Raw genomic sequence first — 17,035 nt, 5'->3', positions numbered from 1 at the left:
TTTATTTTTTTTTAATTTCCCCCCTTTTTGCTCTTTTTAAGTGTTCACTGTCTCTGGACACATCATTCCAGCGTGGCTGGGTCACGTTTAGAGATGGCCATCCCCAACCCACCACCAGGACTGTGGAGATCCTCCCTAACCCCTTTCTGTCACATTGTCTCTGCTTTGAAACTAGTAAACAAACCTCGCAGTGAAAAGTATTTTTGCTAACCTGGATCGTTTTGACAGAACCAGGCTAGGGAGCGATTAAACATGCAGCGATGCCAGCCCGGCCCAGGGCTCAGGGTTTGCTAGCAGGGTCTCCCATCACCGCTGCTCGGACCACTGCGTTGTAGACTTCCCACAGCAGCAAATACATCCCCTGTATTGGAAAAGAGAACAGCAGTAGTAATAACGGAGTGCTACATCTTTGTCCCCTGTGCTGTTAGTCGACAGTGTGTGGTCTTTTCAATTAGAGGGGGGACTTCTGCATTGATTTTAGCTGCTGCACCCCATCTCTCCCTCCCACTGCTCAGCTCTGCCTGGTGTGTGTCGGTCTATCTGCTGGCAGGTCTGTGCTGTGGACAGGCTGAATATAGGCACGAGCCCTTGGGGAATCTCCACAACCCATCTGCTTCTCCTTGACCTATGGCTGCAAGCTGAACATGAGTGTCCAGAACAAAATTATCTGGCACCACGCTCCAGTAAGAGATAGGGAAAGTAATTCTTCTAGGCTCTGTATCATTCAGCAATCACATTGCCGTGACTATTACAAAATCAGTCAGGGTCTGCTCTTCGCTGTCTGACCTAACTTTTGTACTCAGCCCTGCTATGACTGAGATTGGCTGTCTTTTTGCTCTGTTCAGTACAGAAGGTTTAGTTATATCTGGGAGAGGGTATCCTTAAAGGTGATGGGTTAGCACATATGTTTTTAAATCTCATAAATGAATGTAAACAACAGAAGAATCTAGAGCAGAGAGGTTGATAAGAGGAAGCACTTACTCCTTTATGTCTGACTTTCTGGGGTGCTCTCTAACTGATGTTCAGGCAGGTGGATCTCTGTGTGGTTGATGCCACGTGCCTCACAGATATTTTAATCCCTGACCTGCACCTGATATGTTCAGATGCTGCGAGTTTCTTCCTTCCCACGCAGATCAAAGCTTCTGTCAGCTTTAAATGAAATGATGCAATTCCCATAGCAAGGCAGGAGGGACTGACACAAGGTGAGAAGGATGCTCTTGGCATATGTTTGGTGTGTGGATGGCAGAGAGGTCAGGAGAGTTCCAGTCATAAATGTCTCTCAGATTTCTCAAGAGAGCAGCAGGTCTTGCAGGGAAATTTGAAAATGCAAATGGTCCTAGAGATACACACTTGCATCTCTCATGGGCTGAAAAAGTTATCAGGGTTGGGCAGAAGAGAAGAGTTGGAAAGCACCCCTTCCAGCTCCAACACTGAGACAAGCCCTGATTTATCTGGTTATATGATGAAGTGGCCTGAGGAGGTGAACCAGCTGGAAAACAGTCGTTTATCTAGTTTTTCCTGGGTTATTTTCCACCTGGAAAATTTCCCAGCCCACTTTACTTCAAGAACACAGAAATGCTTATATTAACCACAGCGCTGAGCTAGGTACTCCCTAGGCAGCAGTGCTAACATCTGACTGCTGCCACAGCCATTGACTCGCTGTCTCATGTCAGCGATGTGGGTGAGCGGGTGTTTAACAGTGCTGGGATCGGGCAATCCCACCTCTTGCTGCTGGACACCACACGTCCTCCCCTTCAGGAGGAGTTGGAAGGAGGCAGCTAGCTAACTTGGGCAAAGGGCAACCAACAAACTTTTGCAGGGATTTACTTCTTTTTTTTCCTGGTGTGGCTTCCAGAGTTCAAGTGTGAAGTATCATTTTGTCAAAGGAATATAAATTTCCTTTCCTTACGACTTCTTCTCCCCATTAACCATCACTGCACTATATAGCAGATTCAATACCAAGCTTAGTACCTATGTATCTCTTTTGCAGCTGCAAGCAGAAAGCCTGGGGAGCCTTTGATCATCTCTGACATCAAGAAGGGGAGCGTAGCACATAGGTGAGTGCAGAATTTCCCATCTGCCAAACCCATTTCAAAATGTCTGGCCCAGTAATGAGAGGTAGAATGAAGCCCAAGCAGTATTTTGCCAGCGTCCAAGGAGATCTCAACCTTAGAGGTTTGTCTTAGACCACAGTAGGGTTTGCAATAAAAACTGTCTGTGCTGAAGCAAGTAGAGTTGAGCTAATGGAGAAGGTGGCCAGGGCGCTGATTCAGATGTCTGCCGACCCTATGGGACACGGATGTTTAGCATTTAAGAGCATGTGGTAAAGGGCATCATATATCCCAAAAGGTGCTGTGGCTCATCAGGTAGTTTGCCATGTCTCAGCTCCTGCTCAGGTGAACAGAGTGAGTGAATTGTGGGCACTGGTGGAGAACTGTGCAAATAACTCAGCATTTATTGACTTCCTCTCTGATTCCAACACCTCACAGCAAGGCTTTCAGAGGAATTTAGTGCTGCTGGAGGGCTCATTTCTGAAGAGTGCTCATACAGGAGTTTCCTTAAAAGGTAGAATATCTGTCAGTTAAACATCAGGCATTTTTCAGTGCTGTAGGTTACCCAGGCTGTATATCTAATCTTCCTGCCTTGTTCTGTGTTGATGCCCAAACTTCCTCTAAGTTAAAATTGTCCCAGACTCCATTCATGGTTGTTTCCCAGAAAAGATCAAGGACAGCAAAAAGTTAATATTGTCACTGCCACTGCAGGACTGAATGTGTCATGAGATCTGAAAGGCAAATACAAATGTACTTTTAGTTTTCTTTTCCTTTCCACGTAGAACTGGCACCTTGGAGCCGGGAGACAAGCTGTTAGCCATTGATAACATCCGACTCGACAATTGCTCAATGGAGGATGCTGTGCAGATTTTAAGGCAGTGTGAAGACCTGGTCAAATTGAAGATTAGGAAGGATGAAGATAACTCTGGTACGGAAATCCTGATGCAAACTGGTGCCTGTCCACTGTAATGACATTTCCCAATAGGTAGTGCAAACCAACAAAGATAAGGGCTGCTGCCCGATTGATTATAGCCTGGTTTTGTTATTCGGCCCTTAAATGGAGTCTGGAAGGTTAAAATCCTGTTTGGTGTGAGCATGGCTGAAGACCTCAGGCTTTTGCTTCTAAATTCTGCAAGTCTTTCGTATGACCTCTTTCATATGACTAATTAAAAAATTCCACATTCCTGTTTTCTCTTTCAGATGAGCAGGAGACAACCGGTGCTATTATCTACACGGTGGAACTGAAGCGATACGGTGGCCCTTTGGGAATAACCATCTCCGGCACGGAGGAACCTTTCGATCCTATCGTCATTTCAGGCTTGACTAAACGAGGGCTGGCAGAAAGGTGAGGTTTGGGGGCAGAGCGGTTGAGTTGATGTGGGAAGGGATCTTGAACTTTGTCAAGTTTCCTCTGCTGTCATTATCGCTTCTTAGGTGTTTTAGTCTGCTAAAAAGGAAAGGTGCTATGAAGGTACCAAGTGTTAGGAAGCAGGGTGGTTGGGAGTGTGCTGTTAGGGCTGTGAGAGAGGCTCAAAGCAGGGCACTTCTGGAAAAGTCAGAGCCAGTGTGTCAGCTGAATGCACGAACACATGTTTATCTGTCCCTCTTCTACAGAAGTGCTTCCTGGTCTGTGATTTCCCACGTACACCTTGCGTGGGGAGAGTGCCCAGCCTGCCCACGAAACCACTGTAGACTCCTGTCCAGTACTCACCTATCGCTAAACTGCAGCTTACAGCCGTGACAGTGGTGTGTCCTGCTGAAACCACAGATCTCAGGGGTCTTCTGACCCATCCTTGCTGGTTGCTTAGTCTGTTACATGTGGAGGTATCTCGGTGCATGGCTGGCGTGCCTCAAGCAGCAGACATTTATACTGTATAAATGTAGGTGCAGATCTACCTTCAGCAACCAGGGAGGTTGACTTTGTGTGTGCCTGTGTCTGAATATATGTGCATGTGTGGGATTTAAAGGACATTGCTGAGAATATAAGGTGGAACTGAGTCATACACTGTATCTTAATTCATCTGTCTATACGGTAGCTGTGACTTGTAAATAAATCATTTCAGCGGTCCTGACTCATGCTTCTCATAGGGTTACTTTACCCTGTGCTGCCTGACAGGCCGAACAGCAGAAAAAACATCCCTGAAAAAATAGGTGTGAAGTACTAGACCCTGGGGAGGTTTGACTGCAGATCTGGCCTTCTGGTTTGTTCTGTTTCAAGGCCACACTCCCTCTTAGCTGGACTATAAAACAGCTCAGTACCTCTTTCTGCACTGGGTTCCTCAAACTCTCAGCACGCACACTGCTGCACATTTCCATTGCTTCCCTTCGGTACAGAAAGCAGAACATCAGTGTCTCCCAAGAAGTAAGGAAGAGGGATGGACTTAGTCATTAGTGCTTCTTCTCTTTGGGGATTTTAAATCACTGCCTGCCACTGTAGGATTCAGTCTTCTTCCCTAGAAAATAATAGCCACAGAGCATCTGAGGCTTTTCTGCATAGCAGTTCTGCACTGTACCTGCAGCCCAGCATGAGAGAGGTTAAGGACAGAAAGCCCAAACGCTGTCAGGTGTCACAAGACAGTCTTGTACCTGTGTTGCTCTCAGTTCCCTTTGCAATGCCGTGGCTGTTTCTCCTTCGAACTCGGATACACATCAATGACTGCTTCATGGAACAACATAGCGCAGGCAAGTGCTGCGGTACTATTGAATTTTGATCAGGAGCTGGCAGGCAGTAAGGAATGAAAAGCTTTTTGAGAAGAGCAATGGAGCTGCTCAGGATGTTCACCATAGCTGACTAACAAATAATGGTGCCTGTGCGGAGGAGTGGCATGGGGACGGAGCAGCGCCAGGATTTCTCTGGGTAACCTTGGCTCCCTGCGAGGAGGGCGAGGAGCCTTGGGATGAAGGCTGCCCGCAGGAAAGGTGCATGGTTTTTCTCCTGAGAATAACAGAAGGGAGTGGCTTGACATTGTCAAGGGAAGAGGGGTGGTCCTATGTTATCCTAAAGTGTCCCTTTCCTACTGTTGTTACCCTTCCCTGTGTCACAGGTGCCCTTAGCCAGGCTCTGAAGGGTGGGACAGGTTTCTGAAGGACAGGGATTTAAACCCAAATCTGTGCCTGGCTTTTGCTGGAGCACAGGACGTGTTTCAGCAGCGCTGTCACGGGTGGACCAGATCCCAGAATCTGATAATGGGAATGTGCTGTGAAGGTCCGTGCTGCAGCTCGAGCTGCTCGCTTGGTGATGGGGAAGGCAGGGCGTCCTCTAGGATCTGTCACATGTCTGTCACAGCGGGTGACAGGCTGTATAAGCTGAAAAGGCTCCAGATTCAGATGACTTGGGTTTTATCTTAACCTTGAACATTTTTCTCCTTGTATGTGTCTGATCTTACAGAAACCTACAGAGGCAGCTCAGGCTGTTGGATCAGTGTCAAGCAGTGGCTGTCTCCCATGTTAGTCTCTGTTTCTCCTCCTTCAGGGCCTGCAGGTGGCTTTTACCCTGGTCCATGGACTTGTTTTCCTTCTTCTTGGGGAAGGAAGTGTGCCTGAACAATACTGTTCAATTCTGGTTGAGGTGTAATGGTTCTCCAAGAGCAATTCTGGGCTATCACTGGCATTTTAAAGCGCCTGACCAGCCTCCTCTAGTGCCACCTGGGCAAGTAGATGGGGGGGGGGGGCTGACAGGAGGGTTTTGTCCAGGAGTGCTCAGCACCAACCCATGTTGGCAGGGAGGAGAAGGGATGGTGGCCCTGCCCATGTGCCAAGTAAGTCCCTACCATGTGCACGTGGACACCTCTTCTCCAGTGCTTGCTGGAAAGTGCCTGCAGCCCCTTTTACACCTTGCAACTTACCTGTTGCTTGATTCTGCTCTTGCATGTGTCCTCTGGGCAAGAAGGGACTTGGAACATGCAGCTCCTTGGCCTGGTTTGTGTTTGAGGTGAATTGAGGACTGTCAGTGATGATGGAGCGGCACAAGGGTCATTAGATAGAAACACCTTTCTCTGTTGCTCCCACTCGGCTTCTGTCTGCTTGTCCACACAGGGGTGTCTGGAGATGGACAGATGGGAGGACTGGACTTTGATTTACTTTTCCCTCCTTGAAGAAAAACACCTGGCTGAACGTGACTTTTCTCTTTAATAGTTGCTGTACTTTTCCCTGCTGAGGGACTTTCACGGTTTCTGCAGAGCTGTTGTTCAGAGGCGGGCGGTTGGGCTGGTGTCTGGATAGGGGAGTGATCTTACCCCTGGACTCAGCACTGGTGAGGCCGCACCTCAATGACTGGGTTCAGTTTTGGGCCCCTCACTCCAAAAAGGACACTGAATGACTCGAGTGTGTCCAGAGAAGGGCAACAGAGCTGGTGCAGGGTCTGGAGCACAGGTCTGATGGGGAGCGGCTGAGGGAACTGGGGGGGTTTAGTCTGGAGAAGAGGAGGCTGAGGGGAGACCTCATGGCCCTCTACAGCTACCTGAAAGGAGGGTGCAGAGAGGGGGGATGAGTCTCTTGACCCAAGGAACCAGCGCCAGGCCAAGAGGGAATGGCCTCAAGCTGCGCCAGGGCAGGGTCAGACTGGCTCTTAGGAAGGATTTCTTTGCAGAAGGGGTTGTTGGGCGTTGGAATGGGCTGCCCAGGGCAGGGGGGGAGTCCCCATCCCTGGAGGGGTTGAAGAGTCGGGTTGACCCAGCGCTGAGGGATCTGGTGGAGTTGGGAACGGTCAGTGTGAGGTTCATGGTTGGACTGGAGGATCTACAAGGTCTTTTCCAACCCAGATATTCTGTGATTCTGTGAGATGTGGCCCCACGCTGGGTTCAGGACTACCGCAGGAGGCCTTCAGCTGCTGAACCACCGCAGCGATCGACGGATCGCCTTTAAACCGCCAGCAGTTTAAGCTTGATGTTTTTCGACTGCGTAGATGAAACTTTTTAAGACAAATACTCCGGTTCCGGTTTGATCTGTAATTCATTTGAATGCACAAGTTTTCCCTGAGGGCTTTTTCAGGCCGCGTTGGGCGGGACACGAGAGACACCTAGCGGCTGGCGGCCGCCCTGGCCCCCTCCAACATGGCGGCGGCAGCAGCGGCCCGAGCAGTCCCGCCTGCTGCTTGGCTGCGTTTCCTAATTTGATGTACTTAGAGTTGATGTTTCACAGCAGCGTGTCTACCAAAGTTTTCTATGTGGGGGAAAGACGAGCAGCTGTTTTGCCCGCGACGCTATATCAAATCGCAATTCTGGAGAAGCAGCAGTCCAATTTGGAGATGTAACCTGAGAGAGGCGCGTTGCCATGGACAAAAAGATACTGCAGTCCAGATTTGCATCTCCTCCTGGCTTGATCACAGAGGTTCCTGATAGCTAAACCTCACAGCACTGCTGGAGGAGAGGACTGCTGCTCTCGCTTGCTGGCATTAGGGAGCTGGAGCATGAGTGCGGTGAGCTCGGTCCAGCCAGCGGTGAGTGCAAGCTCCTGCCTTGGCCGCCAGCTCTGGCGATGGACTCATCCTGCCCTGCCTGCTCTTCCCGGAGCTGCAGCAAACACGGGGAGAGGGAAAGTGAGCCCTTGTCTGTGGGCAGACACAGAGGGGAAGAACGGAGAAGGGGGAGAACTGCCGTGACTTCTTAGTTTGTTCCTGGCTGTTGCTGAAGCCGGAGGATTTTTTTAGCTGGGAGCAGAAGCCAGTGCTGGAGTGTGGCTCAACAATAAAACATAGTAACCTCTTCCAGCACACTGGTGCTGATGGAGAAAGTCACAGTGTAGGGGCGAGCTTTAAACATATCACGAACTGATCTGCAACTGATTCTGCTCATGCTTGCACGCACAGTCTGTGTGTCTTGGGCCATTTTGGTTTTGTTTTTTTCCAGTGGGTTTCTAGGTTTGTCTCATCATTTCTTTCCATCACTGTGAATGTACCCTTCAGTTCCATGTGTGACAGCTGGTGGACATCACACACTGGAAATCCTTGTGCTTTTAACATGTAGACCCCCTTGCTTTGAAGAGTTTTGACTGTAAGCTGATCTGCAGCCCCAGTTCCCGAGGGGCCCAGGATCTGAGGAGCGCATACATTCCTGTGCGTATTCGGATCTGTATGCACGGGGAGAAGATGCTTGGGGACACCCAGATTCCTAGTAGCGATGATGAAGGGGAAATCATGGGTATACAGCGTACCAAGGGGAAACCAAGACATATTTGAAAGTTCTGAGAGTTAATATGCCATTGCTTCAAGCGACAACTTAATGGCCTGTCTCTCAGAGGCAAATTGCTTTGCTGAAGTTTCTAACAGTGCCTTCTCTCTACAGAACTGGAGCCATCCACATCGGTGACCGGATATTAGCGATTAATAACGTGAGCCTCAAGGGCAAACCACTGAGTGAAGCCATTCACCTGCTGCAGATGGCGGGAGAGACGGTCACGCTGAAGATCAAGAAGCAGACAGAGAGTGAGTTGGGGAGCCTGGTTTGGGGTGGGAGGGCAAAGGCACACCCCAGCAGGGACCTCAGGCAGTGGAGTAGGTAGCGCTGTGTGTTTTCCTTCATGTGTTGTGGAAGGTGTTGAGGCAGCATGGTCAAGGGCATGACTGGGGACAGAGGGAAAAGGTGGGTGTTTTTTGAACTTCTGACTCAGAGATTAAAAAAAAAGGCAACACAGGGGCTCTATGTGGTACTGGGAAGAGATTAGACAGCAGATTTATCGGCGATGATAATTTCTTTTTAGATTGACCCCTTGTGCCATTGTTGCCATTCCTTCTCTGTGTGGGTGTTTCACACAGAAATGAAGCACTTCTAAAAGCAGAAGAGTGCAGTTATGGTTTTTTTTAAATATAACCCCCCAAAATGATCAAGGGGACTTGGAGCTGTTAGAATCCATGAAAAAAACCCCTACCTTTAATTCAACTTTTTGAAAGCAATTGGCAATAAATCTTTTACACCCTTTCTCCTGGCTTGGGGTCGTAAGATCATCTTTCAAAGCATCTACCTTCATTCTAGAAACCCCCTTCTCTTCCCTGCCAAGCCCCCTGTGGCTTTGAAGCTATTCTTCTTCACACGGTATGAAAGAGTAGGAGCGTACTTAGTACAGGCAGGCTACTTTTTTGGGGGACAGAGAGGGGATTGACAAAACCAGGGAACGTGCAAACTTTTCTCCTCAACTACATAATCACAGCCAAACAGAGGCTTTTTCATCAAGTTCAGAAAGTTGCGAGTGCATTCTGGCTGCATCTCTGTCTCTCCCCACACCCAGTATTTTTTATGTTTTTTTGTGCCATGCTTCTGCAGTCTCTAGATTTAGCTGGACCTACGAAGCCAGTGGTCCACAGTGCTGTGGAAATTAAAGAAATCAAGTTACAAAGCTCTTCCAAGCAAGCGTGGCCCATGGGATGTCTGTCTTTGGAAAAGGAGCATTGCTCTTAAACATAGCACTTCTGTAGACCTCAAAGCAGTATGAAAGTGTGTGGCAATGCATCTATGTGGCAAATGGAAGAAGCCGAGGCAGGGAGTGGGGACTTAGCAAATAGAGGTGGAACTGGGGAATTGATTCCTCTTCAAGAAACCCCAGTCTCGTTCCGTGCAGCCAAGTGTCTTGATCCTCGGTCTGAAAAACTCTTTTTTTCTCCCTGCTGACACTTAGCATTGTCACAGCCACTTGCTGAAATAATTGACATGCAAGTGCCAGTTGGAGACTCGTTAATCATTCTGTGAATGAAGCAGGTGTAATTGAAATTTCAAGGTAATCTTGAGTTAATCATGGTGAGCAATCTTCTGAATGCTTGGAAAATAGGGACTTGCAGGGCACTGGGCTTTGTTTGGTAAAATAATCTGTCCTCATTGACAAATGCAGACTTTCAGAGGGCTTTTTATCCCAGCTTCTGCAAGTCAGAGATCCAGGGTGTGGATGGCTAACAGGATATCTAATCAATGAGGAAGAACTTTAAACTATTCAGTATAAAGAAATGCTTGCGCTGAGAAACCATTCCTTGCATAGCTTTTGCCTGAAGGGGAATTTGATATAATGATAATAAGGGCCTATTATTACTAAAATAATGGAAAGGAAGGTCTGAGCTTCGTCACCCACATTCAGCTTTTCATTTTCCAATCACTAATCAGGGGAAATTCAGCCTCAAAATACCAGGCCCAGGAATTCCACCGTTGTCATGAGACCACATGGGAGACTCTGGAGAGGTGGTGATTAGCCTTGAATTGATACAAGGTTGTACAGTCTTGGAAGGGGTCTATAACTTCTGCTGCGGTAACTTGGGACCAGGTTGCACTGTTGTTGGAATCTCATTAAAACATCTGTTTGTTACAGAAAGTTTGCAGCTAGCACTCTGACTAGGTGCTGCTCTGAGTGAAAAAAGAGGCCCTCTGGGACCAGAGAAGCTCTGGGCTATTGCTTGCAGAGGCCAACACTTCTCTGGGCAGGGCTGTTTGGAGGAAGCTTCCAAAGGCACAAGAAGATGCGCTTGTGAATTGAGATTAGGTCCCAACTCTCTCATATTTGGGAATCTTTAAATCCCCATAGTTGCTTCTTATATTCCATGTGCTAAAAACTCAGGCATTTTTCCTTGATTCAGCTGGAGCTAAGAGTACTGCATTAAATGCTTTCAACTGCATTGCACAAGCCTTTCTCAGCTACTTTTGAAGAGCTAAAGAGGTGTGTCAACAGACTTAAACAACCTGGGCTTGCTCCTGTGTCAGCAAAAGCCTTTCCTGGAGGCTTGCTCTTCATGCCTGCTAAAGCAGCATGTTCTGGTTTCAGAACCCTATCCCAAGAAGTCGGGGAGTATAAACGAAGTGAGTGACCCAGAAGATGAACTGACAGACTCCCAGAAAACTAGCAAGTTGTCTGAGATATACTCCACCACAATTCCTAGCGTGGACAGTGCTATGGAGTCCTGGGATGGCTCCGGTATTGATGCTGGGTATGGAAGCCAAGGTAAGCCAAAGTTGTCTTTTCTTAGGGGGCTCTGGGCCAAGGTGAAGGTAGGCAGAGCCTCTGAACCTGTCTGGTGACTGAACATGAGCCGAAGCCTGAGGGCTGACCACATTTGCATGGCTTCTCACTTCCAGCAAGGAACAAAATGTATTTTAAAATGCACTCATGTGGTGCTCTGAGTTGATGTATCTGTTTTAGGTTTTTATTGGCACATTTCTTCTGGCTTATATGCATCATACTGTTCACAGCATTTTCAGAACGATTACAGCACTTTATAATTCACATAATCAGAGGAAGTATTCACTGGCCTTATGTCTTACAGAATATTTGGTCCATAGCTCACTTTTAATTCTTCAGAAAGGCCATGCAGGACATATTAATCCTCTTCAGGATGTTTTAAAATCCGCAAGAATGTCTTGTGACTAGAAGCACTCACTTAACAAAATAATTAAGGTAATATTACAAGAAAGTATCTCTAACTCTCTAGTGAGTGATCAGATGAACACATCTTCGAGGCCAGGTTTATTCAGCTGTGGCTTCTGGCAGACATATGGAACTAGGATGGAGGTTGTTCTAGTCATGGGAATAGATTTTTACTTGGAGAAAAGCACTGGAAAATAGTTATTCCAGTTCAGATTTAGTGACGTAAGCTAGTATTAGCCCGTGTTGAAACAAAACAAAACCCTGAATCACCTCCGCAAAAGGAAATTGGTGAAAAGACTGATGTCCAGAACCAAATGTGAAAGCAGGGAGGGATGTTGCAGGAGCACTGTTGCAAAGCACCTTTAATGTGCTGAGCAAGGTGCGTGCCTGCACTCGCTGCGCTCTGACATAGAAAATTTCAAAGGACAGCACCACACGTGTGTCTCTGCCACCATCCCTGCGTCTTCTTCAGCCTCCGTTGGTTTGAAGTCTTAATTTGGGAGTGCAGTTGGGACTGGAAGCTTCATTAAGGAGGAATCCCCTGGCCTTCATAATGCTGCAATCCTTCTCCATCTAATTGAATGTTAACATAAGTTGGACACTGGATTTAGCAAAGTGATTGCTTTTACCGGTAAATTGAGAACGCGTAATTGAGCACAGAGCCCCAGGGAGTGGGGCTGATGCCAAGTTGCCCAACATCCACAGACTGCAACTTTGCTTCAGGGGCTCTCTTGTCTTCCCTGGTAATTGCATTTGGCTGCATGGTGGTGTGCTGGTGCTGGCTGGCAAGAGGGATGCAGGAGGGTAGGGAGAAGGACACGCAAGGTTGCCCATGGGATGGGCAGGGAAGGCAGGATGTGGGGAGACCTGGGATGCACAGAGCCTGAAGATTGGGGTTTACACCCCAAATGGAGAACTATAGCTTGGGCTCCACAGCCTTGTAGGTTTTAAGTTCATCCACAACTTTTGGAAGCCACTCAAGGAAGGGTTTGGGCGAGGAAGCTGTGCTGGGCCTGGTGGAAACATGCCACCAGGTGGCTCTGAATTCCAGGGATCCAGCCCATGTCCCTGGAAGGAGGAGGTGAAACCGGTGGCGCCCAAATGACAGCTCTGCACACATACCCCTGCCGTCCCTGGCCCCCTGCACCCTGCCCAACCTGCTGTCCACCCGCTGCAGGGACCTTGTTCTGCTCTGGCAGGCAGCGAACGCTCCTGACTGCTGTAAGATGTTGGCAAACACTTTTCTGGGGCTCTCTCCAGAGCAGTCTAACCTTTAAAAACACACAGAGGAAACGCTCAGCTAAGTCAAATAACAGGCCTTGGCATTTTCAAAGAAAGTGCTGGCGTTGTCTTTGGGTATTTCCAGTGCTCTTGGCTGTTTGGGAGGTCAAGTCTCCCTTAATTATGTGTTTCTCCGTTACCTCTTCCTGTTCGCTTGGCACAACGTGTGATGGAAGCATACGATGTTTCTTGGAAAGTCTGTGAGGATTTCTCTGAAGCATTGAAAGGGCAGCAGAAGGTGGGCAGGGGACTTGGGAGGTTTATTTCCACTGCAGATGGCACTGACACTGCTGAGGAATGCTCTGTTTTGGAAGGTTTCTGTCCAGGCAGCTGCTTGTGAGACCTGGGGATCTTGTGACTTGGTGGTGATGGATTTGCATCTCTGGAGTGAGACACTGCAGTACGGAAAAGTCCATGGGGGCAGACGTAGCGAAACTTGTCTGATTTCATCCTAACAGTCCGTATTGATCTCCTATCAAATGTGATACAGATGAGCCTCCCCTTCGCTCAAGCCAGCAGAGTTTTTCCTCCTGTTTCTTGCCTTTAACACACGTCCCTGAAGCAGTTTTCTGTACCTGCACCAGCTGATCCCGAAGGCATGGGAGGGCTCTGCTGGCTGGGGGAGCTGGCTGGCCGCTCTCAGGATCAGGACTGGCTCTTCTTCATTTCCCACTGCTGAGCACACTGGAGCTGGTGACCATCACCAGGTACCTTCAGCACCTTTATGGTTGTTGAAGGGAGACTGTTGCTTCTGCCTGCTCTGGATGCAGTTTCTTTGCTACTGTCCTTCCTATCCTATTACTTCTTTTGTGCTGTCCATTAAGTCCCGAAGACAATTGAGGATCTAAATGAAGACTTTTTTTCCTAATAGAAATTAGGCCTCCAAATCCTTCAAAATGAATGGGGTTGGGCATGCTGAGATAAGCTTAGCAGCATCTTCTTTTTACCCTTTGAAGGACTCACTGTATTTAAAGATGGCTGCTTCAACAGCACAATTTCTATTGGGTTCAGTGTGGAAACAGGAGCCGTTAACCAAAGTTGGAGCTGACTGGGGGGAGGATCTGCATCTGTGGTAGATGTAGTCCCAGGTCTGTGCATCTCAGACCCATACCACAAAACTACTCAGAAGTGGGGGAGCAAAGAAAAAATGGGGCACCTTCTGGCAAGATCCTGAGAAACTGCTTTGGTTCAAGCAAGAAGAAATGGGAAGAACAACCTCTTTTGGATGACTGAGATGGAAGCAGTATGCAATCCACCTGGCCTCAGGTTTGGGACTTGGGGGATGAGGCTCTCCTGGCTCAGCGTGACTTACTCCATTTGGGTTTTCTGACCAGGTATTACCCCATCTCTCTCCACCCCCTCTTGCCTTCCCTAGGTACGTACATACCTCAGGCTGCGGGCATAGCCCTCCATCCACACGAATGGAGACACAGCAGGCAAAAGAGCAGCACCCCTCCGGGCGACCCCAGGAAAAACTACCCCTACATGGATGGAAGCTTCAGTGAAGATGACTGGGACAAGCCCAGCAGGTGCGGAGGGGTGGGAGGAGGCAGGGAGGCATGACTGGAAATGTGGGTGTCACTTGTAGGGACGAGGGAGCATGGGAATGGGATGGAGTGGCCAACAATGTCCCCATCTCGGCGTCGGGCGGCCATGGGGAGGGGTGCTGGGGTGGCAATCTGCTCTGTCGAACCACCTCCACATTGCCAGGTTACCCTGGGTGTAGCTCTGTGGCACCTCTGCCATGGCCAGGTGACATTTGTGTCTGGAGTTAGGGCGGTCTCAGCTGCACGGGCCACAGGTTCTTACCATGTCTCCTATTCCTGCCATGTAAAGGCTGCAGTATCTTCATAGTTTAGGTGTAATAAATAGATATGGTCAGGGCAATCCCCACATGTGTTGGCCAGACTTTTTTGAGTGATGATGCAGCTTCACAACAGCTCAAAGCCACAAAGCAAAAAAGGCCAACCAGAGCTCTTGGAGGACCAGTATGAGGCTGCATGTCCAGATTAAAATCTCCCAAAGCTGTGGCTGCATGTCTCTCTCCGTCACAATTTGGCCCTTTCAACACCACAAACAAAGCCATGTTGAGTGAACGTGGCTGAGTTAATCCCCCGCCTAGCCAGCATGGGAAAACTCCTGCAACACCTCCTGAGCCCCTGGAGGAGGCTGCAGCTACCCCTTGCTTTGGGTGAAAATCCTGCTGGATTTGCCCTGACCAGAGGCTGCCCCTCACTGAGCCACACACGGTGGAAAAGCCTCACTGCTTCGTAACTAACCCTCCTCTCAACATTCTCCAGAGTCCCCATAGTTGTGTGTCTCATGTTGTTACTGTTGGTTCTTTTTTTTTCTTATTTTTTTCCTTAACTTTTGTTTGTCCAAACAAAAACCTTAGAACATCTCATGGCCATTTCCACCTATTTAAAGATGATCAAACTGGCAGGAAGGCTGGCAGCGGCGGAGACTTTGTTCTTGTTTCGCCTCTCAGCAAGAGCCAGCTCACAGAGGTCGTTGATCCCTCATGGCCCTCCCAGCGAGGCCGCCGACAGCTGAAGTCAGCAAATCTGAGTGCTCGAAGCCCTGAGTGTCCCTAATGAGGGCTCTGGGCCCTGATGTCAAAGTGCAAGTGAAACGGTTCATGCTGCTGAGCCCTTTTTATTAGGGAGAAAAACAAAATGTCTCTAACCCCGGCTGCCTTTAGCCTGGAAAAACCTGCTGACCCTGTGGTGTGAGAGCCCGTACTGATTCATCCACGTCCTGGATGTGTTTGTTCTATTGCTGATCTGAGAGGCAAGAAACTGGTAACTGAAAGGGACGTTTGCCTCTTCGGGAACCTGGGAGCAGAGGAAGGAAATGAGTAAGGGGAAAGAATCAAAAATTCCTTGTGGGGGGAAATTTTGATTTGTTTTTATAAAGTCTTGCTGGGTGTTTTTTTGACCTTTCTGCCTGGTGTAAAGACTACTGTCCTTTAAAAGCTGATGACAGGTAAGGGGTGAATTTAAAACACAATAAGCCATGTCAGATACTGCTCTCTCCAGGCAGGCCATGATTCCACAAGGAGCAGAAGCGTGTGTGTGTGTGACTTTATGCCTACTACATACTCCCATTTAAACCGGTGGATGAAAAGCAAAGCGTGTGCTAAAGACTTTGCAGTTAATAGAGATCTGGAAAAAGCTCTATTAATAGCCCAAGGGGTCATTATGTATTTAATGGATGCTGACCTCTCTTTGACTTGTACTGAAGTAAAATATTTTGACTTTGCTAAGTGGCTCTGGTGGATGAGCATCCCTTCCCGTCTGTGGCGCTGATGACCATTAAGCCATGCGAGATGCTGCCAGATGTTGCAGAGGTGGAGCCTCGTCCATGCAGCTCCTGATAAGATGTGTAGAAGATGCATTAGGGCTGCCCTAATGTCCCTGTCCCCTTGGGGTCTCTCCCCATGACACATTAGTGGGTTTATCATGACCTTGATTTAACACCGCAGAGAGTTTCCTTCAAGAGGCTCCTGTTAAACTGAGCGCCGATGGTCTGAGTTTGGCCCAGAGTCGGGTGTACAGTAAGCAGTGTCCAGTGTCACCTACTTCTCTGGCTTGTTCAGAGAACTTCAGCATGTTTAATTGCTATTTGCTTTAGAACTTTGTGAATTAACCCTGGCTTGTGGTCAGAGATAAGAGTTGCTGAAATTACCAAGGTGGGAAATTGCAGGACCCCCAGCAAGACGCACACGATGTTAACGTTAGTGTGTGTTTGTACCAGCTTGAGAGAGGTTCTCTCTACCCGTACTCTCTGCTGTAGACAGAACTGGTGGCAATCTTTACATGGCTGTGTCATGACTGTTATATAGCAAAAAAGAGACCTCCTGAAAGTAACAGCTCAGTTCCCTGGCCATCCCAAGGCAAATGAAACTCGGTTTGTATGGGTTATACATGACACTGTCGATATTGTTGGCTGTAGCGTGCGTTTGCTTCTCCAGCCCAGGGCAATCATTTTTATATACATCTTTGCATTATTTATTCTCATAGAGACCTAATGTATTTATCATTTTCTCACCATGTCTGTTACCCTCTGTGTTTTTCTCTCTCTTCTCAGGTGTTCTGTGTCTCAGATCTGAGCTCTATCCCATCAGCCTTTGTACTAACAGTCTCTGAGGCTCCTGGTTTACCCATAATGCATCCTTTTTTCTTTCACTTCTCTATTTCACCAAAACGTCTTCCTAAACCTACAATCTTCCTACAGGCACTTTTTAATTTACCCTTTGAACTCTGACATTACTACACCAACTTAATTCTTCCTTTGAAGGACACTTGCCCCGTTAGTAAATGCATGGAGGTCTCGTATTCGGACTCTTGTCTGAAAAGTTCATATTG

General features: G+C 48.2%; 1 protein-coding gene across 1 annotated transcript in view; it reads left to right on the top strand.

Moving 5' to 3' along the window:
* Positions 1-17,035, top strand: part of GRIP2 (glutamate receptor interacting protein 2) — a 294,065-nt gene that overhangs the window by 266,558 nt on the left and 10,472 nt on the right. Inside the window, exons 15-20 of the mRNA XM_074878902.1 lie at positions 1,991-2,057; positions 2,834-2,979; positions 3,252-3,396; positions 8,333-8,472; positions 10,788-10,964; positions 14,044-14,197. Of these exons, the coding sequence (XP_074735003.1) occupies positions 1,991-2,057; positions 2,834-2,979; positions 3,252-3,396; positions 8,333-8,472; positions 10,788-10,964; positions 14,044-14,197 (829 nt within the window). The remainder of the gene's footprint in view (positions 1-1,990; positions 2,058-2,833; positions 2,980-3,251; positions 3,397-8,332; positions 8,473-10,787; positions 10,965-14,043; positions 14,198-17,035) is intronic.

This window comes from Strix uralensis, chromosome 10, assembly GCF_047716275.1.
Source record: "Strix uralensis isolate ZFMK-TIS-50842 chromosome 10, bStrUra1, whole genome shotgun sequence".
Taxonomy (NCBI): domain Eukaryota; kingdom Metazoa; phylum Chordata; class Aves; order Strigiformes; family Strigidae; genus Strix; species Strix uralensis.
Note: the sequence above shows the minus strand (reverse complement) of the source record. Positions and strands in the feature narration are given on the sequence as shown.